We start from the raw sequence: 22,462 nt of genomic DNA, 5'->3' as shown, positions 1-22,462 counted from the left end.
TACAGCCTCTTTCACAATGGAAAACACAGACAATGGGATTTGCTATTTAATTTTTTTTTAATTGGGTACTGTAAAAATAATTCCAAAGATAAATAAATGTTACTGTGATGATCTATGTCCAGACATGAAGAATTTTCTCTCTCTACATTGTTTTATTCACAATGGCCTTCAAATCACAGGAGACGGTGATCCCAGTTCATTTCCTCTCTTTTCGGCCCACGTTGCTGTATTTCTGAATCGGCGTTCGCCCCGTCCTCCTCCCCCTAAACCGTCCTCTCCTCAAGCCCAAATCAAGCCCAGTCATTATTCACATGGAGCGGATTTTTTTCTTCTCTGTGAAGAGGACTCGTTGTTTTGCTGTAGGGAAAGCAGAGTCAGTTAAGAAGTCTGAAGTGTTAAGGTGCAATTCAGTGAGCCTACATCCCTTTCTCCTGGCTGCCATCACTGCTGGAACAAGCGTGGAGCAACTGACTGGCACAGAGCTGCTCTTAACCAGCTCTTGAAGTTTAGCACTGCTTTCACTTTACCACATATAATTTTTAGTTCCTAAGAGGTCCATTTTACCTCCGTGAAAATAAGTGTTGGGATCTGAGTGCTGAAAACATTGAACAGCTGCTGTGTGTGACTGTTCTGAGTCACAGCTGCTCGACGTAGGGACAAAAATAGGTTCTTGGTGCTTTCTACTACTCATCAACTCCAAAGCCCCAACAACTACAGATGATGAGCTGGATCTAGTCAGTCCCAGAGATGGACTGACAAGTTAACCAAATGTCCTGTGGCTTTCTCAGTGAGGCACAAACTGGCACTGACCAATACCCAACGCAGCCGTTAGCAAAGTCAGTTCAGCTACAGGCTAAGCGTAGTCAATGCTTAGCTTAAAAAAAAGAACACATTTGAAAAGAAACCCAAGCAAAGCACCACTGTCCTGGCTGAACTTCGGTTACATGAATTCCTTTGAAAGCTACGCAAGAGGAATCCACACCAGAACCAAATCACTTCTTCCACATAAAAGTTTCGCTTTAAGAAATACTGCAGCTTAGTAACACGTTCTGTTGCTGCAGTTAGGAGGTAGTGAAACTTGGGCACTACTGCCACTACTTCACTAAAAAGCTCAGTTCGGTGGAGGTTTCAGGTTTTTGAGAAGTAAAAAACATAAGGTGAAGACGCGTGCCAAGTGAAAATGCTGCCGAACGTGTTCCTGATGTGAGTTGGTATCTAGACTCAAATTTACTTCCCTTCACACATGCAGCACTTTCTCACATCAATTTCTCACTCATGTTCTACTACAGGCTACAAAGATCAGAACTTTTTTTTCTTAATTACTTCCAATTTCATACTTCCAACAACCTACTGCGTGTTCTGCAACAGAAGCACTACTTAGCTCGAGCCCTCCGCTCTCTTCACATTTCCTACGAGCTGCGAAGCTTCTGGAGGATCACTCTGCACCGCGCTTCAATGCAGAAATCAAAACTTTTCTTATTCGAGGAAATAATCCCAGCGATCTGCAATTCCCCTTCTGTATGGAATTCAGAAGGACAACCACAAACTCTGTCAGCAGGAGTGCTTTGGTGTGAGCACACTGCTCCTCTGGGCTTTTCTCTCAGCCACCATGAAGCACCTGTACTGTTAGACCCAAGTATGAAAAGGGTAATCATCTAAAGAAGATCAGCTTGAACCACATAACTACTGGCCATGCATTATGTTATCTACTTGAGAGATGCTTTTTCGCATTAATTCTGCCATGCTATTTCTAGCATGGTCTGGTTTAATTTCTAAGTTTCCCCAAATTAAGTTTTTCAATGTTAACTACAGACTGACTCCTCCTTCAGAAACTTGAGCTTTTAGTCACCTTTTAAAAAGCTCAGTGAGCTCGGCAAGTGCCATAACCCTCCACAAATCCAACTCTTAAACTGAGAAAACTTGCAAGGACCAGAGCAATATAGAAAAAAAACCCCACAAGCTGTTATCTGGAGAGCAGTATCATTTGTGGAGAAGGAAGAACTTGCAATTATTTCTTTGAAGGAAAAAAAATCGTTTTGTAAGTGATGGTTAAAATTATCATCTAGAGCACTCATGGCAAGTTAACAGAACATTTCAGTTGATTAATTCTTTGTGGCTGCTTGTTGGAGGTAGCACAGTCTAGCAAACCACACAAAGAAACAGAATGAAAGAACTCCTGTGTCACTTTGCTTTGCCACTGACATGTGGCATGGCTGTCATCAAAGACTGATGTGTCGGGCAAGTCATTACTTTGTTTCACTGCCACAGTCTGTAAAATGAGGGCAACGCTTACTTCCCACCAGAATGTCATGAAGAACAGCAACTGTACACTCATCCAAGCATGAAACGTGTTATGACATATTCTCCTTAAATTGGAAAAAAACCTGTTGTATTCAAATCTTTTGCCCCACGCAGTCAGAGAAGCTCATACAAAGCAGGCTGACTTCTTCCCCAAGCTCTTACCGATGGGATCGTATCTCAGCAGGACCAGTTTTTCCTGCAGTCGGAGTCTCCTGACGTTGAAACAGAAGCCCGTCTCGGCCGCACTTTTCATCCTCACCAGAACGTATCTGAAGTCAGGAGGAATGCCTGTGTGTTAGTGCCCAGGTGCACAGCAATGCTAACCACATGGCTGACAGACCACAGGCAAACAGACGAGCTTTTAGCATAAACAATTTGGCACAATCACATGAGACCCTTGGTTCCAACTGCATGCATGTTCTGGATGGGCAAGTCAATGCTCTGTGCTAAACTGGAAATACAGACTGAGAGCCCAGGGTAAACCATAAGCTCCAGCATCAAGTATTCAAGTAAATAACTCCTAAGCAGAATACAAGCCCAGAGAGAAGGGGCTGCTCCACAAAACAGTGAGGAGGAAGAAAGAAAAACAGGAAAGGAAGAAAGAAAGGACAAATTTTAAAAATCAGCATACAATTGAGTCCCTATGGCTTAGGAGATAATGACAAGGGAGGAAGGAAGGACGATGGTAGTTAAAGATGTCTGAGGGGCAGATAACACTGTAGACTGTTACTTCCACACACTGAGAGGAACCTGAGCAGAGAGGATGGCACAGGAGGCTTGTAAAAGGAGCAGCAGGGCCCTGGAGCACTGCCCGTCCCACTGGAGGCACAGGGCTTGGCATTAACCCAACCCCAGCCCCATGTCCCCACTGCAGCGCTCCCAGTTTGGGCAACAGTGGGGACTGGCAGCAGCTGCAGGGAAATCCACCCCCACCCTGGAGTATGCCCAGACCTGAACAGCTTCCCAGGCACAGGGCACCTTCTGAATGAAAGGTCAAATCCTTTAACCAGTCCGTACATTATACCTTTCTCTTCCATTGCAGTAAAGAGACAAAATCATCTCTGCGTGTGGGCATTCAATTAATTTTCCTGTGTTTCACCTAATTCAAACTAGTCTGCCAAAATTAACCCTGAAGAGACACCTGTTCTTCCTCACTTGCCCAACTCTGACCAATGCACTTCCTTGAGCTCTCCCTTTTCAGCTTTGTTGTCTAACTTACTGTTGAGTTCAAAATAAACAGGAAACCACTCGATTCCTGCAGACCAACTGACCAAGCACAGTCTAGGGATCATTCCCCATGCTTGCCCTCTCCTGTACACTACTGCAGGTGTGATGTATAGCACTAGTAACCACACGGACTCCTTCCCCTATACTTCATTCACTTCCTCAAAGCCTCTGTGCAGTTTCCCCTTTCTGAGGGAATCAGTGGTGTCAGGACTTGAAATTCTCGTGCATACATATTTTGAGGCCAAGCCCTTTCTGAACAATACACTCTGTTCAAAAAACCTGCTGCCCAGTGGAGAAATCTAACTAGAAGCAGAGGCAGAAAAGAGTAGTGGAAAGCTTTCAGGAGATGGTGAGAAAATCCAAGGGGCACACAGAAGGATAAATAATATACAGAATCAAGGAGATAACAAATTCCTGAAGTATATATGGGACTATACAAAGAACAGATAAAGGAACATTAGGAAGGAAAAAAAAAAGAGGGGCAGGGAAGGAGACAAATCACTATTAGTAACACCACTTGTAAAAGCTACTCTTTCACCTCAGGGAAACATCATGGTTTGCTGTGCTTGTTTCTGCAAACAGGTAACAATAGAATGCTGAGATGTAAGAAAAAACTATTTTACTGTGAGGGTGACGGAGCAACCCTTCCAACCCTACCATTCGATGATTCTATGTCTAACTGCTCTCTTCCCTGTCAGGCACATAGTTGGGAAGTACTGTCTTAATTTAAAGCCCCGACAGTTGCCCAGAAATCCTGTAACATAAGAATCTCTTCAAACCCAGCAAGTGGTTGGTACTGGCTCAAATTAAAAAAAAAAAAAAGATTAAATGAGAAGATGTACCAAAGGCCAAAGTTCCCAAGGCTGTATGGTACCAAATATGATGCACTCACAGAAAGCAGCTTCTGAGAATCAGAAGACAGGAATATATTCACATAGAATCATAGAATGGTAGGGTTGGAAGGGGCCTTTAGAAATCATCTAGTCCAAACCCCCTGCAGAAGCAGGTTCACCTAGATCAGGTCACACAGGAATGTGTCCAGGCGGGTCTTGAAGACCTCCAAGGAAGGAGACTCCACACCCTCCCTTGGCAGCCTGTTCCACTGCTCCCTCACCCTCACAGTGAAATAGTGTTTTCTTATGTTTAAATGGAACTTTTTGTGTTCCAGCTTCATCCTGTTACACCTTGTCCTGTTGCTAGATACCATAGAAAAAACAGATGTCCCAACCTCCTGACACCCACCCTTTAGCCCCCTGGATTTGTTTCTAGGTAATTTTCTTACAAGTCACATTTTGTATGCAAGACCTTCTCGCTACATGATCTTGTCTCTTGCATCCATACCACAAGACTACTGATGTGCTGACTGTATATATTCCTTCCTTTCCAATCCTTAAAACGTATCAGCTTTCCTTACAGGTCAAAGGACAGGACTGAGTTTCGTCCAGAGCCCACTGACATCTCTCCTGAGCAAATGAAGATGCCCTGGCTGCATCCTGTCACAGAATCACAGAGTTGCTTAGGCTGGAAAAGAGCTTTAGGATCATCCAACCATTACCCTGACACTGCCAAGCCCATCACTAAATTATGTCCCTAAGTGCCACATCTCCTGGGGTGGTGACTCAACGACTTCCTTGGCAGGCCATTCCAATGCTTGACAACTGTTCTAGTGAACAAATATTTTCCTAATCTCCAATCTCAACTTCCCCTGGTACAACTTGAGGCTGTTTCCTCTTTTCCTATGGCTTGCTAATTGGGAGAAGAGACAGTCTACACTTTGATACAACCTTCTTTCAGGTAGTTGCAAAAAGCAATGAGGTCTCCCCTCAGCTTTTCTCCAGGCTAAACAACCCTGGCTCCCTCAGCCCATCCACTCACATAAAAACATACAAACATTCTAAAAGTGGGAAGTGTTCTGCACCCAGCCTATGAGAACGGTTCACAGCACCTGCCCAAAGCCCAGCCCACAAACACCACAGACCCACACTGTACCTTGGCTTGCCCTCCTCAACTGAAAAAGTATGAAAGGTAAGAGGAAGATTAATGTGGATAATTTGTAGCCTCTCTTTAATCATAAGGCGCAGAGGTGTGCTTTCCCTGTGCAGAGTGCTTTGGATACTACAGCTCCGCGTGACAGCTCACAGGACAAAAAACCTGCCTCTGCTACAATTTTAGAACCTAAGGGATTTTTCACATCATTCTGTACTTGTAAAATGGCACACAGGCAGAAGCACAGGGAGGACACATACTCCAGGACTGCAATTCTGTCAGGTATATTAAAAACAACAATTAGAAGCCTAATATTTTATAAAGTCACATGAAGATAGAGGATGGTAGCAGAAATCAAAACCAGCACTTACTTAGATTTGCTCTTGGCCACTTTTTTTTTGCAGCGTGAAGAAGGGAAAAAAAGAAGAAACAGATATCAGTTTGTTTCCTTTGTATGCAACATATAAAGGTGACAAGTTTTCCACTGCTTGCCTTTGCAACAGCCCCAGATAGATCCTACAAAAGAAATGCCCTTTGTCCTTCCATTTATCTGCTCCTGGTTGTAACACTCTTTCCACCTCCCGCCCCATACTGCCTTTATAAGTGGCTGTGCAAATGCAGCACCTAGCACAACAGACTGCATTTGTTGCAGCCTCCAGATGTTTTCAAGCTTTCGGGGCTGAGAGTTAATTCAGTAGATGAATACAGTTAGGGTGGGTACAAACTGACCCTGCTGCTGACAACTGCAGTCCTCCTCTCCCTATTTGTTTACACACACTCCTGCACGTGTTTCTGCCAGAGTGTCAACACACAGGTCTGCGTGGCCGCACTGTGAACTGGCCGGGGACCTGTTCTCAGGTGACATCAGCCTTCTCACAAGGCTGCTTTTAGGTCCCCTCATCTAACCCACCACATCGCAGAAAACAGGCAGGTTTTGGTTTATTGTTTTTGTCTGCTCCGTGAATTTAATAAATCTATAGCATAAATGCAAAAAAATCCCCGCAAACCCCACCCTAAATTTAAAAAAATGCTCATGTCTATTCAGCCCGCGCAAGCCCTGCTGAGGCCACCATGAGCTTATTTACGGCCAACTGCCTCTGGAACCGTTCCCTCAGCCCGCCCCGGGCACGTTTCTCACCTCAGCCCCTCTCCCCCAACACTCAACTCTCTCCAGCGACTTCCCGCTTTTCACTCGAGGGCTGAAGCTTCTCTACCTCATTCCCGAGGGCCTGCAAGATCTGCCTCCCTCGAGCTCCCCTCCTCGGCCCCTGGCACAGGAACCTAGCTCACAACGACCCTGTCGGTGAGCCTCTCTCACCTGTCCTGTTCTTCCTCCCACTTCTGCCCTCTCCGCCCACAGCCCCGTCCCTCCGGGGGGCCGGGGACAGCCCTCCGGCCCGGAGCCAGCGGCTCCGTCTCCTCCGGGCACCGGGACTGACTGCCCGCTGCCCGCTGCCCCGCGTCCGCCCCGCCCCACACGGCGTGAGGCGGGCCGGGAAGCGTAGTCCCGGCGCAGACCCGCGGCTAACGGGGGCGAAGGGCAGGTCGCGCCGCCATCGCGGTCCTCGGTCGCTTCCAAAGCCTCAACCCAACCCCACGCCCGCCGCCGCCTGCTTTCTCCCCTCCTTCCCGCCACGCCAGCCCTGCTCCTCCCCGCGCAACTCACGGGCCGCCACCGTTAGAAACATCACGCCGGTCACCGCAGCACCGCCCCACCAGACCCCCCTCCCCCGCCGCCACTTCCCGGCCGCCCGGAGGAAGTTCTTCCGGCGTGGGGCGGGGCGGAGCGCGGCGCCGCTGGGCCGGGGGCGGCGCGCGGCGGCTGTGGCGGCCCGCCCCGCTGCCCGCCCCGTCACCCGGCCGCGCTCGCTCAGGTATCGCGTCCCGCACCTCTCCACGTAGGCCCGGACGAGCGCGTGGGGGCGGCTACCGGCAGCAGAGCCTGCGCAGAGGCGGCCGCTTCCGGCCCCGACAGCCCGCCGGCCCCCGGCAGACCCCGGTCCCGCAGGACAGCTATCTCATCCTTGGGTGCAGCTGATTGCCACCTGTCTGTGTTCCGTTTTGTATAACGAAGGGAGTAGTGTCCTGGCATTGCAGTGCCCAGAACAGACCTGTCGGTATTGATGAGATCCTGTGAAAAGGCAACAAGGAGGGGGCACCAAGGCACGTGTTCATGTTGTTCTGCCCAGTGATAATGTAAATTGTTATCCTCAGAGGAATTCACAGAAGGCCATGACTTGCTTACTTCTCCCTCTGACACCAGTTGGAGAAACTGTTAATGGTGGAGTTCAAATCATAGAATCTCAAGGGCTGGAAAGGACCTCAAAAGATCATCTAGTCCACCCCCTGCCAGAGCAGGACCACCTGCCAGTCCTAAGGCAATACAACTGTCATCCTGACATACTTGGGTGGAAAGCAAGACTTAGAAAGTATTAAAAACACGGCAGATAACTTGATGTTCTGTGGCATGAGAACAAATGGCTGACCCGATAAAAGACTGGAACAAGGCATCATCTCAAGGAAAGCAGCACTGCATGTAAAGTGTTCACTTGTTACATTGCTCCTTGTCTCAGTTATTTCCAAATACTCCCTCTTAATGATAAAACATTTCAGTCTTCACTATTTGGCCTTCAGAAGTACAAATCTAGCAGTTGCATCATCTGCCCGTGAGTGTCGGAGTGAGAACTTGAAAACAGTCAGGATGATAAAATGTGAGTGCTGTGAAGCTGCTTCTCTTTGATCTGTGTTACTGCTTCAGTCAGAGCGCAGCCTGAAATGGAAGGGGATTGCCAACCTCCTGACTTTGCTGCCAGGAATATAAATCAACATTAAAAAAGACTTTTAAATGAAATAGCAAGTTAAACATTTGTACAAACACATCATCAAATAGAGGTTATACTGACTCTTTTTATACCTCTTGCCTGCTTGCAGAAACTGTTCCAGTGACATTTTCTCTGCTCTGCTCTGACAAGGGCTGCATAAATATAGACACCATGGATTAGAATAGACTTCAGCAGTCTTTTACTTCCTTTCTAGCAGCCTCTTCTGTAGACAGTTTTCCATAGCTATGGCTGAAAAACAGGGAGTCTAAAACTGGTGTGTATGCCACAGTGGTGACAATACAGCACACGGCTGCTGGCAGTAGTCATAGCTGACCTTGGGAAAAAGGCATCCTGGCTGGACGAGAGAGAGTCAGAATTTCTGCCCCTGACTGATATAGGTTTGCTATGTGGGCTCAGATAAGCCACGTGCTTTGAGATCTTCAATGGCATGTGCAATGCAAATACAGGTTTTGCCTTTGACTTTGCCTAGAGAAATCAAGGAGTGTGATGAACTGTAATGCCAGCCTCGATAATCCTGATGCTTCCTTAAAGAGAAGTCACTCACGTCTTCAGCGGAGAAGCTGCTGGTGCCACACCAACCAGTGTCACTCAGAATCAAACATGGGTTTTAATTCAGCTGGAAACCCAACAATGTGTCAAGGCAGAATCTCACTGTTTTCTCTCCATTTTTATGCTTTATGTTCTAGGCTGAGCCCTCTTTCACCTCCAGGAAGTGAGGAGATGTCTGCATCTTGCCAAGAGAGTGCGGTGAGGTTGCTGGCACGCACTGGGCAGGCAAGGGGCTTGTGTCCAAGGTTGGCAGGGGTGATACATCTTCAAGTGTGCGTGGTGCTTCAAGTCAGTCACCACTCAAAAAAGTCACAGGAGAGCAGAGAGGGACAGCAAATGAAATGTTTGCAAGGTAAATATCCTCTTGGCACTGTATTTTCTACATGAGTTACTGTTAATTAATGCATACAAAACCCCAGTGCTGGAAACAAGAGAATAACACTCTAAAGCCTGGGAAAAGCTCCACGTGTCCTTCCTGGTTTCCCACAAAAAAACAGGCAAACAGCTAACTAAGCCAAAAAATGCACACAGCTCTGTGGACATAGATTTGAAACAGCCAGGCTATTTTCTCCTCTCTTCTTGCTTTTCCTTTCTCAGCGTGTTACAACTTAGCAGGCTTCTCCCTGTCCGCAGTGTTAAACAAACACTCACAGGCACTATTGTGCAAATCACTCATCCAGGGTAACAGATGGATTTTTACATTCATTCTGCGTACCTGAATCCATTATCCCAAGGGGGCCCTGAAAAAGTGGGCATTAGCTTAATGCATCTCTGAAAGAAGTATCCATCCAGGTCAGGAGAGCAGGAATGAGAGAAAGAGCTATTTAAATTGCTAAATCACTTTGAGCCGGTGACCAAATCTGTTTCAGCTGCTTCCCTGTTTGATGTGAGCTGCTGGCGGCCTTTAGCCCAGTTCTTAAAGGAGTTCATGGCAAAGTATCAATTCATTTGCTGGCAACCTTGTTCGAAAAGCCAGAAGAACAATGGGTTTGGTTGATTCCCTTCTTACCTCTGGAGCTTAGTCCCTCCAGACCAGATATGAGGCATTCTGGTGTGGTGGGTTAGAGCATGGCTCCACTGTTCAGGGCTTTACCTGTTCCCTGCTTATTCCCCCCAGAGCATTGGCCTCTGGATCTGTTCCTGAAGCTCCTTTCCCGAGCAGTGACGTGTAAGAAAGGGGGGTGGGAAGGCGGGGGGGGGGGGGGGGGGGGAAGAACAAAGGCAGCACTTGCCCGTGTTCCTGTGTGATTTTTCAATACCCTGTTTCCCAATCCCGACATCCAGAGCAACAACATCCTTTCAAACCGCCCCCTCTTGAAATGCCACAGTAGTCAAACAGCTGCAAATCAAAACACCTTGTAAACAAGTGACTGAAATCCCGTGGGATGCCCGAGGGCTTGGGCACGTCTCAGAGTGATTATAGTTCCTGCTATACAAATTGGAGTCCATGTAGCACACTCTGTGCCAATCCCAAGCTCTTGCTTTTTATTTTTAGTCCTGTTTGTTGAGGGGTTCTCATGATAAAAAGAATGACGTTCGGTATCAGTGAGATACAGATAAAATTAGGTAGTAGCCAGAAGTGATCATACGACTAATCCTCTCCACTGAGACTTTTTCCACAGGATTTGGGATCCTGTGGGCCTCAAGAACAGCTTTTCTCTGAGTAAATTTCACTTCCCATCAGTAGGCAGCTAAAAAATTAGACTCATATGGGATGTATGTGGATGTGTCTCATGCAAAGAAATGAGTGTCATTGTCATTGCTTATGCCAACAGCTGGAACCATCTGGGACACTAAAGACAGCATTGTCTAGATGTGTACAGCTGATGAAAGGTTGTTTTTAGCACGGCTCTAAACCTTCTTCCCTTTTTGGGGCAACAAAACAAGGCTTTTGCCCTCTGTGCATGGGGGTTTGTACACAGAGCAGCATAAGTCATCAGTAGTCCAGAGACTTTCTGGTCCCCCAGACATAAGTCACCCACACTGAAGGCATTACTCTTTTCTTTGGAAGAAGAAGCTGCCTTTGGGGAGGACAGGATAGAAGGCACTTGAATCTCTGAAACAGATCTTCTCTCAGGAGAGTAGGATCAGTTGTCATTTGTTTCATTGGGGTTTTTTTCCTCTCTAAACTTTGGATTGCTTTCAATTTTACTACACTGTATAATAAGAAAATATAAGAGGTTAATTGGTCAGCAAATGCTCTCTCTTGCTTAGAAGCATGGAAGGGGACTGATATGCTGCGTACCTAGTCCTCCATCAAAGGAAGTGAGATTGGTGGTTGTGTAGCATAAGGGGCTTTAGTTATGGTATTGTGTCAAAGAAAGGGTCTATTAAAAAGAAAGCTGTGACCTTGTGAGGCCAGTTACTTTTAAGCAGGGTATGTGAAGGCAAAAAGGGAGAGGATCATTATGTCATGCAAACATGATGTGACACAGATAGAGAATTTTTTCTTCCTACAGCTTATAGGAGGAAGATGGCTCAAGTGCCTGGACATGGTTCATTTTATGTCAAAAAACTACTATGGAATGAATTGATGTATCATCACTTTTTGGCAAGGGAAGCATCTTCATCTTTCAATCAGCTCTAAGGGAAAAGAAAACAGGCAGGTTCCAGTGTGGCAAGTGGGTAAGTTTGGGTTTTTTTTTCACAGAATCACAGAATCCACAGGGCTGGAAGGGATCTTAAAAGATCATCCAGTCCAACCTCCCTGCCAGAGCATGGACACCTCGAATAGGTCACACAAGGACTCAGCTAGGTGGGTTTTGACTGTCCCCACAGAAGGAGACTCCAGAACCCAGCTGGGCAGCCTGTGCCAGCGCTCCCTCACCCTCACAGTGAAGAAATTCTTCCTTGTATTTCTTTGGAACCTCTCATGTTCCAGCTTGTACCCATTGCCCCTTGTCCTATCACTGGATATCACTGAGAACAGCCTGACTCCATTCTTCTGACACCTGCCTTTTATGTATTTGTAAACATTAATGAGGTCACCCCTCAGTCTCTTCTTCTCCAAGCTAAAGAGCCCAAGCTCCCTCAGCCTTTCATCATAAGGGAGATGCTCCACTCCCTTCGTCATCTTGGTGGCTCTGCGCTGAACTCTCTCCAGCAGCTCCCTGTCCTTATTGAACTGAGGGGCCCAGAACCCAGGATGTGGTCCCTTTCCCATTTTTCTAGGGAAAAAAAAAAAAAAGAATTCTTTCAGAGAACCAGAAGAAGGATGGGGCTGTCTGCATCCCGAGCCCGCCCTTAAACACTTTCTCACTTGGAGGAAGGTCATAGAGTTCAAAGCTGTTTCTCAAGTGGTGCTATGTAGCATTGCCTTGACATCATTATCATTATAAACAAGTTATTATTTCATTCAGTGTTTTGGGAAATGATGGCACTGGAACAATACACCCACAGCAGTTCACTCCCTTATTCCAGCAAGCTTTTTAGTGAGCTGCTGCTGAGTTGCTCAGTAACTGCTGTCTGCCTGGCCATCTAAATCTGATAGAAAATATGTAATAGATAGATAATAATGTGACTCTGGGGAATTTGGAGTAAGAATATTGGTGTTTTTTATGAAAGGCAAAGAGCTGGGAAGGAGGAGAAGGATATAAATTTGCAGTGTCATGTGGTTTGATGGCTACTTGCTCTGAGAACCCTGGGCTGAGAAGGTGCCAGGGCTTCTTCGCTGCAAGCAGTGAACTCATCAGAGCTCCTTCTCCTGCATGCTTGTGCTTCTGAAGCCAGTCAGTCCTTTACACCTGATGGGACCGCAGAAAAACAGTTAAGCAGGGGATGGAGCCAGGCTGTTCTCAATGATGTCCAGTGATAGGACAAGGGGCAACAGGTACAAGCTGAAACATAAGAGATTCCAAAGAAACATAAGGGAAAACTTCTTCACTGTGAAAGTGAGGTTGCCCTGGAACAGGCTACCCAGATGGGTTCTGGAGTCTCCTTCACTGGGGACATTCAAAACCCACCTGGATGAGTTCCCATGTGACCTGATCTAGATGGCCCTGCTCTGGCAGGAGGGTTGGATTAGATGAACTCTCAAGGTCCCGTCCAACCCTTAGGATTCTGTGATTCTGAGTGTCCCATTCTTTTCTGCCTGCTCGTCTGAGGTTCGAGCTAGACTTGGGATGAATACTTACAAAAATTAGGAATCATCATAAAGGAACAAATACTGGAAATGAAGTTCAGCAAAAGCATATGTAGAAATCTGGTTGAAGTCTTAAGCTCTTGCATAACTGTCTCTGGCTAGTTCCCTAAACTTTATTTTTCATCTGCTGTAGTCTCCCTGGTCCCATTTTACTGAAAAACATACAGCTAATATGAAAGTCCTGATGACGCACAATGTGTATGCTGTGACCTTTGCATAGTCTCTGCAAGGAGATTGCCTGTCCTCGTTCTGTTTCATAAGTACTGTCCATCTGGCCTTGCCCTCTCACGTCCCTGAATATGAAGAAATAGTCTGCCTCTGTAGAGAGGAGGCAGTCCATTAGCTTAACAAGATAAGGGCTACACAAATATTCACAGCTGGCCTGTTGTCAGGGGCCTGTTTTTCAATGAAGGTATATGTACACTCCAGTCACCTTTTAGCCCATGTTAAACTCTAGATGACACAAATTAAAGGTAGCTCAAGCTAGCTGACTGGTTTCCCCACATCATTATATAGACCTAGGTATTCTTGAACTGCCCACAAAAGAAAGCTAGACTGAATCACATGTTTTCACCAAAAGTTACTGTACCTAAAGGAACCAGAAAAACCATTCACCTTCCCTTTTTTCCGCCCCCATCTCTTACAACATAGACTCTAACCTCACTGCACTTTCCAGCTGTGAAGATCAATCAGACACTAGGTATTCCTCCCTAAAGGTAACTGATCCCGTAACTCTAGTCCAGTTCTTTCAGGGTGCCCTGCTGTCTAGTCTAACCTCAGTAAGTGTCCAAGGAGCATAGCTGCCTAAGAACCATATATGTATTTCTGTCCAAACATTCTCCCTGCTCACATGACCCAGTCTGTACTTCAGACAGAGTGGGAAAAGACTGGTGGGTTGATATTCACAGCCCTGCCCTGCACTAGCTTCTGATGACCTAGTTCTGGGTAACTGAAGATCTCAGCACAAAAATACTCTTGCATCATTTTGAAATTGTGATGCTCCCACTGAGGAATGCACATAATCCAACACTGTCTGCAATGACCCTGTGCTTCTATGGAAAATGGTGGTCAGGGCATTTCATACTAGAAGGAAAACAGAAGGATTTACTGGAAAGGGATTTCAGATTGGTCTGCAGAGCCAAATAAATTCCAAGGGTTTTCTGAGCTGCTGAACAACCAGAGGCAATCGTTGTACTTCTCTGTTGCCAGTTGCAGCCTTTTACCTCTTCTAGGCAGTGACTGTCTTCTACTCTGTCTTTGTACAGCTGCTAGTTTTGCAGGGTGCCGCCCCATCCGATCCTCTGCACCAGTCTGATGGTACTGGTGAGCCTCTACTTGCAGGACAGGCAGGAGGACATCTCCCCAGCTGCACTCCTGTCTGTGATACCTGTGGGTGAAACACAGGCAAACGCATTCGAGTTGGATGTACATCTGATGCCAACTGCATCTGGCAACTGCTCCGGCACCACAGAGGACTGCCCCAGGATTTCTAGCTATTTATAATCCAGCATCAGATTGGACCCAGTTCCTCCTGGTTAGAGATCTTTTTGCAATAACAAACTAAGATTACATTAAGAGCTTAAAAAAGAATTTCACCCCTCTAGGGCTAAATTACTTCCACTTATATACAACTGTCATATCTTTAAAGGGCAAACCCAGAAAGCTAACACTGAAAAATATAACTCTACAACCGAGATTATCTGCCTGCCTTCTCTAGGCAATCACATCTCACGTCTATAAGGTCTTTCATAGCAAAACCCAAAATTCAAGCTAAGTGGATGGAAGATTTATGTACAGAGTAGGAAATAACAGCTTGGGAGGAGGTGTATTTGAGTTCTGGAGCCAGTTACAAAGACAAACCTCAAACACCATACGTCTGCTTTTACATAGCATCTCGCTCATGTCTGGTAAAATCACTCCATGCTCACCCAGACTTTGCAAACTACTACTCACCAACTGAGAAAGGTACGGTGACGTACATGTTACGGTAGCATCCGGCACTGGCAAACAATCCACTTCCATATGTAGCTCAGGATCCATTCCAGAAATTTTATAACTGATGTATCTTTCATGAAATAGTAGTTGGAAATCAGGGAGAGTACAAACCCTCCGTACCAACTTTCCTGCCCCACGGGAGGGCTCACGCTGATCAACTCACCTTTAGGGATTTTAATTAGGAGCAGAGTTACACAGGAACACGGAGAGGTCACACCTTCTCTACACTTTTTGTGAATATTCCCAGTCATAGGATGAGAGAGCAGTCACGCTTCACACAGTGGCTGCATTCAGCCCTGATTATATACCTGGATTAATAATTGAAGCACTTAACACCACAGGCAAGTGGATTTCCCTGAGGAACACAGAAACTACGGAGAGGGAAGCTCAATGTGTCAAATGTCAAGATGTGGAGTTGCTCACAGCCCTTTGTTCCAGAATTTTCCTACAAAAGAACATTTTAACTCCCTTCAGAAGCCTGGGGGACCCTGGCTTTATTGACAATTTTCCTCTTACCCCTTTTTCATTAATGGCACAGGAGAAAAGTGGAAGAAAGAGAAGATGAGGAAAAGAGTGAACAGTTTTCACTGTCTTTTTTTCATTAAAAAAAAAAACATATAAAAGTCTATGGGGTTTAGATTTCTTTTTTTCTTTCTAGTTCTGCCTATGGAAAATATCCCCCTGGGGGGTCTTCTTTTTGTGGTTTCTTTTTCCGTTTTATGTGCAGTCAGGACCCAGCACTGCATTGTCTTCAGAGAGTAGCACACTGAGACCAGCAACTAACTGGTACCTTGACAAGAATCCTAGCCCATTCTTCAGCCACAATAGTATCTTACATCTCCAGCTGCTAGAAATGCTTGGGTGGCTCTTCCCCAGGACTGGGCTCTGCGTGGGTCCCTCCCAGGAATGATACGAGAACAGACTTTCTGACCAAATAGCTGAAAGGTCTCCTTCACTGAGAGAGTTAGAAGGCCAGTGCCTACTCGTCTCTGCAGTTTGCATCCCTCTTCCCATTAAATCTCCTGGTGTCTGGTATCAGTGACACCATGAGCTGCCAGACTCTCTATAAGGGAATGGAAATAATCCTGGAAATGCTGCTGTGACCAGGTTCTGCCCTACTGCCAGCAAGTCCTCACACAGACCTCCTGATTTTGGCCCTGTGTGTAGATGTTCAACTACAGCAGTGACGTGTTCATCTTACAAGGAGATGCATGATTCCTTGGCTGTGGAATTCCACACACCCAGCTGTGAGTGGAAGAGAGAGCAGCAGCAGGCTGGTCAGGGGTCCTTCCCTAGTGCCAGGCTGTATGGGCAGTCTGTCCTTATGTATCCAAGAGCTTTGGGAATGCCAAAGCTTAGGAACAGGACACTCAAATCTCCCCACTGCATATGTTCGTATCGCACACAGCTATACCTCTTTCTATAAAATCCCAAGATGTAGAGAGACTGAGTTGCTGTAGGCTTCCCAGGTTCAGCCAGTCAGATGCAATTTATCATTTAACCTTTTTAAGCAAATCTTCCTGTTGCCAATCTTGGCTTCATTTTCTTATTCTGAGAAATGCTGAACAGAAAGGTCAAATAGTGTGAAATATCACAAAGAGCAAAGGCCATTGGATTGATCCTGTTTTTTTCTGGAGGAAGCAAACAACTTGCAATGGGTGAGGCACTCCGGGATGGCTGGGTCTGGAATCTCCCAGAGCCCTGACGCAGCCTCAGGTTAACAAAGAGGATGGAGTCACTGCTGGCTCTGCTGTGGTCATTGCCACTACAAGGTTGACTCTTTCAGAAGGAGCCTGAAACCCACTGACTGATCAATAGGAATTAGGTAGGAGTCATTGAGGTTCTGGGGCAAAATCACGAGTTTTCCAGTATGACTGTGGCTATCCTGAAATGCTGGGCAGTGGAACAGCAGGCACAGAGATCATCTCTCGCTGCATATGTATCCAGGACTCCAGCCTCTTTGGAAACATATGATTGACCAGCTCACAGTTGTTGCTGGGGAAATGCTGCATCTCCCCAGCCTCTGACTCTCCCACGGGGAACGGCACCTATTCCCAGTCAGGTTGAGCCAAACGGTCCTGGCAATGGGCCGATACCAGCAGCTGAATTGTTTTGAAAATCTAGACTAAAATTCTCCAAACAACATGGTAAGCACCAAGGCCAGGATCCTCAGCAGGAGGGCATTCTTCTAAGCTCACTCTTCATCCTCTGCTGACTTCAGTGAGTTTCATGGAGGGAGTTTCAGCTGAAAACAAAGCATAAAGAGGCTGGGCTGAGGGTTCATAGCGCCTAACCTTAAATATTTGAAGTCTTATCAACGACTATAGTCAACTAGTGTAATATGCCACTCCAGAGAGCAGATGAAATCATATCTCTTTCCATTAGCAGTATGTTGGCATGAGACCTACAGTTTAGGTCTTTTGATTAAGTGCCTTACATTAGGCAGTCCTCCTGTGTGGTCTCAAGCAGCACATTTTCTCTGTACAGAATCACAGAATGGAAGAATGGTGGGGGTTGGAAGGGACCTCTAGAGATCATCTAGTCCAACCCCGCTGCTCAAGCAGGTTCACCTTGATCGGGTCACACAGGAACATGTCCAGTCAGGTTTTGAAGACCTCCAGAGAAGGAGATTCCACACTGTCCCTGGGCAGCCTGTGCCAGGGCCCCCTCACCCTCACAGAAAAAAAAGCTTCTCCTTATATTCAAGTGGAACTTCCTGTGTTCCAGCTTGTGCCTGTTACCTTTGGCCTATCACTGGGTACTACAGAAAAAAGACTAGACTCATCCTTTTGACATACCCTTTAGGTATTTATAAGTGCTGGTAAGGTCTCCCCTCAGTCTCCTCCAGGCTGAACAGCCCCAGTTCCTGCAGCCCTTCCTCATAAGGAAGATGCTCCAGTCCCCTGATCATCTTGGTGGCCCTGCGCTGGACTGCCCCCAGAAGTTCTCTGTCCCTCTTGAGCTGAGGAGCCCAGAACTAGGCACAGGACTCCAGATGAGACCTCACCAAGGCAGAGTAGAGGGGGAGGAGAACCTCCCTTGACCTGCTGAACACACTCTTCTTGATGCACCCCAGGACTCCATTGGCCTTCTTGGCCGCGAGGGCACATTGCTGGCTCATGTTTTGCTTGCTCTCCTCCAGAACTGCCAGGTCTCTCTCCATGGAGCTGAGGTATCTCTGAGGAGCAGGTACCTCTTGTCAGTTCTGAGATAAGGACAGTTACATTTCCCTGTTTGTACCTCTTAACAGCTCAAAGATAAGGACAGTTTTATCTCCCAGTGTAAAAAAAGTTGGAGGACTTTGAAAAAAAAGGTTTATAGAAGTACAAGAAATTATTATCCTTCAGCAAAGCAACCCCACTGTTGAAGGATTCCACACACATGGACTTCTGTCTTCACCAGTCCCTCTCTTCTTTTCCAGCACGACCACATTACCAACTATCTGTCAGTTCTTGAGCATCCTAACCATTGTTCATTCATATTTATTTCATCTCTGACTAGAGCCTAAGAGCCCAAGTCTAGAGGCTAAGAGCTTTCTGCAAGATTGGTTTCAAGTAGATATGCAAAGAAAGGCAGCTGGGCAGCAGACCTATTTTCCTTCTAGCAGCTTTTGGTATGATTTTAGCTGTGAAACACTATGTTGGGGTGGAGGCTGAACCGATTTTCTGAAGTGCTTTGTTCACTGATATGAAAACCTCCTCTCTTAAAATGAATCAGACCAAACCCTTATGACATTATCCCATGATCCAAAGAGTGACTTTGCATTTGGCCACAAGAAGAGTGGCATTTTATCTTTTTTTTAGCAACGTGGAACTGGGAATGTTTCAGGCAGTGACTCTCTATTCAATGAATGATACACAGTCTTGACTGAAGAAACTTTTCACTGTGAATTACCAGATCAAGCAGCCTTGTCTAATCCTTGTTCTATCCTTTAAAGTTCGGACACTTTTAACTTTTCAAATTCTCTGCCAAAATCTATTTTGAAAGTTGTTATTGCAGTAGCTGCCAGATATGAGGAGGCAAGTGCCTCCCTCCATTTGCCTAAGGGAATAAGTGAGTGGGATCCCACAGGAATAGACTGAATCTCCCAGATGTGGCTCCTAAAGCACTGTGAAATCATTAGAGAGTTAAACATCACAAATCTTTCCTGAGTTGGTTTTAAGTTCCTTTCACTGGTGGAAGGCAAACAGAGATAGGGAAGGCAGGAGCATCAGCAAAGAGGATCTGGCTTCTTGAAGAACAAAGGGACTGAAGGTGCGTCTTATAGACAGTGATTTACTCAAGGTGATGTTGTCACTAAGAGTCTTTCCATTGATCTTCTCAGTCATTACAAACATCATAATTAGAGCTTGATGAATAACATTCACGGGTATGTTTAGCACCTTACCTCCTGCTATCAATTCTGAGAAACTTGCTCATTGGTTCAGAGATTATGAAGTGGGAAGGAGCCAGTGGCATCATTAGTCTGAGCTCCTGCTTAGCACAGGCTGCAGGATCACACTGGATTGCATTTTCTTGGAAACAGAGGAACTTTCAGGGAAATTCTGTCATTGTTTTTGGGTTTTTTTACATATCGGTAGCTAATGGAGAAATCCACTAGAAGCCTTACATAAACTGCTTAATTACTCTCACCTGTAAAAAAACAGGGGTTTTCTTCAAGTCAGGATTTGTCCAGTTGTCCCATCTCAGTTCTCTATCACTGCTTTATTTATTTGCCTGCCAGTTTCAACAGCCTCCATTATCAAACCTCTGTTATTATAGCGGCTCTGAGAGATTGTGATCAAATAAACCCTTCACCTGATCTTTGTTCATGCAGATTGAGCTCCTGGAGTCTTTCACTGTAAGGCGTGCTTTCTAGTCCTTTAATCAGCCCTTCTCTGTACTTTTTCCAATGTGTTATCATCCTTCTGGAGTTATTCACAAATAACCTTTTCATTAGTCGAGGCGTTCTTCAGATGGTTGAATAATATCTGCCTGCTGAATTTATAGTAAGACTCCTGTTGGCTGGTTATATTATTTTTGAGTTGTTAACATAAGCACCTGCAAAGGTTTCTTCTCCTACAGCTCCACTGGGTGTAGAAGCCATTTTCACGTGTTGCTCATCCTTCTTCTGGACAAGCCACTTTGCTATCTGCCATTGATCCCAGCTGAGCCACAGTGAGACACCGACATGCTAATGTGTAAAAATGTTCCCATGTCTCAGGATGGAAAGGGCCATGAAAACCAGCCACTCCTGGGTTAGCTCTGCCCTTCTCCTTGTTTTCTGCAGATTGTCAGAATACTTTGGTATGCAAGAAATTCTGAGAGAAATGAGGTAATGGGATGAAGCTGGAACACAAAAAGTTCCACTTAAATATAAGAAAAAACTATTTCACTGTTCAGGTGAGGGAGCCCTGGCACAGGCTGCCCAGAGGAGTTGTGGAGTCTCCTTCCTTGGAGGTCTTCAAGACCCGCCTGGACATGTTCCTATGCGACCTGATCTAGGTGACCCTGCTTCTGCAGGGGAGTTGGACTAGATGATCTCTAAAGGTCCCTTCCAACCCCTACCATTCTATGATTCTATGATATTGTACATCAACTATACTCCTAAACCAGGGAACTCCTGAAAGAAGGGCATTTTTTATCACCCAAGAAACTTCTTAAGCATCTGCTTCAACTGATACTAAGTTATTGTACCTAATGGTTCCTGACCTCTCCATCCCAGTGATTTCTCATAATTACCAGGCTCCATAGTGATTATCAAGCTGGGCATTTGTGAAGGAATTTGTGAAGGCTGGTGTGACTTCTGGTCAAAGATTCAACACCATAGAAGGTTATCCTCTCTTGAGAATGTCCTCAGTCATTCTTATCTATATTTGAAAGAGCTAGATGCCCACATAGAAACTGTGTCTGTACAACAATCAAACACATTTTAGCTCAGCAGAGTACCAAGTCTCCTCTTAAGTACAAATTAACCTGACTCCCTTCTCCTTGGCTGCAATGTTTTGCCATTATTTGCCGCACTGAAACAGACTGTGGAACTTCCCCTTCAGCTTTTCCTTAGAAAGCCACTAGTTCAGTTTCATGTTTTGAGTTTCAGCTGACCTCTCCTTTGTTGCCAGCGCATGTTTCCATTGAACACACAGCTTGGTGAAGAAATAGCTCCTCCTCTATCCTCAGCCTCCCATGACCCTACTTCAACCAGACAGGCACTTGTGGTTGTGTTTGCTCTCCATCTCTCTGGAGCCATTGAGGCAGTACAGCCTAAACTCTCTCCTGCTACATGACACTTGAATCCCACCAACCTCTCCCCCTCCAAGTGAAAATCAAGGAGATGGAAAAGCTTGCGTCTTTGAGTTGCACTCTCTTTGTGCAGTTTTGGACTCTTGCGAGCAGCTCTCAGTGACATCAGTGTCTTAAAAATAAGAGCCTCTTTCTACTACTTTCAGCTATAAGTTCAGAAAGCCACCGCCACGTCTGGGCTTTGGTCTTGAGCCAAAGCCATGGCAAACCTCCTTTGTTCCCCGGACCTTTTAGTTGTGCTTTGAAAGGTACAAATTCTCTTTTCTGTGTTTTCCCTCCTCTCCCTGTTCCCCCTTTTCACACTGCTGCTCCACAGACCTTGTCTGGGAGTATGCAAATTTATCATCCCTGTGGGAGAAGGTGTGTATGAACTCAAGCTTCATAGGTCACCAACACAATGTTGGACCAAGGGAAGTGGGCAGGCAGAGCCTAGGTGATCAGCCCCAAATATTAAGACAATGGGCTTTCCTGCCATTGTTTTCTGTCAGTCTGCCTCACTGCAGGAGGGATGCATGCTCTGTCCTGGTAGCTAAAAATGCCCCAGAGGGAAAGGGAAGGGCCATAGCAGACATCTGGGGCCAAAGAAGCAGCAATTTGTTAGCCACGTGTAGCCACAAATGGAGCTTTGAGGGAGGGAACTACAAGTAGCAAACTATTTCCAGATGCTCAAAGTCAATTCAAACATGCCACCTACTGGACCTGAGCTTGGAGACTTGGTAGAGATGGGGCAGATAGCACAAGAACCAGAGAAGATGAGCTATGAGCTTCCATATGCCCCAAGAATTCCTTGTAAAATGTGGTCCCTCCCTCACTTTTTCTGTTCTCTGGACTTTATGATTAGTGTACTCAATCTACTCTGCAGAAAGTTTTCATATAGCCAAAAGCTGAAGAGAGCAAGGCAGAGGGCATGCGGAACTTCCCCAAGAGCTCTGTGGGAATAGTCATTCTTGTATTGCTTTGCAGAAGAAAAATACATCAAAGCAGCAAAAGTACAGGTTTTTTAATCTGGAAATCTTGAGTCTGCCACTCCTTTGCCAGAGCCTGTTTTTTGTGATTCTAGGCAAGTAGGGCACCCATGAAATGCATCCCCTAGTCTGGGATGCTCCAGCTTCAAACTTAATGGCCTGTGGTTAGGAGC

The 22,462-nt window shown here is 45.9% G+C and overlaps 1 protein-coding gene across 1 annotated transcript; it reads right to left on the bottom strand.

Moving 5' to 3' along the window:
• Nucleotides 1-38: 38 nt before the first annotated feature.
• MRPL33 (mitochondrial ribosomal protein L33) lies at nt 39-7,282 on the bottom strand. The gene is made up of 4 exons (XM_061991285.1): nt 7,181-7,282; nt 5,886-5,904; nt 2,464-2,570; nt 39-357 (listed from the first exon to the last, which is right to left on the bottom strand). Exons 1-4 carry the CDS (start codon nt 7,200-7,202, stop codon nt 308-310), a joined length of 198 nt encoding a protein of 65 aa, XP_061847269.1. The 5' UTR covers nt 7,203-7,282; the 3' UTR covers nt 39-307.
• Between the last annotated feature and the right edge of the window lie 15,180 nt (nt 7,283-22,462).

The sequence above is a fragment of the Colius striatus genome, chromosome 2 (assembly GCF_028858725.1).
Source record: "Colius striatus isolate bColStr4 chromosome 2, bColStr4.1.hap1, whole genome shotgun sequence".
In the NCBI taxonomy this organism is placed as follows: Eukaryota; Metazoa; Chordata; class Aves; order Coliiformes; family Coliidae; genus Colius; species Colius striatus.
Note: the sequence above shows the minus strand (reverse complement) of the source record. Positions and strands in the feature narration are given on the sequence as shown.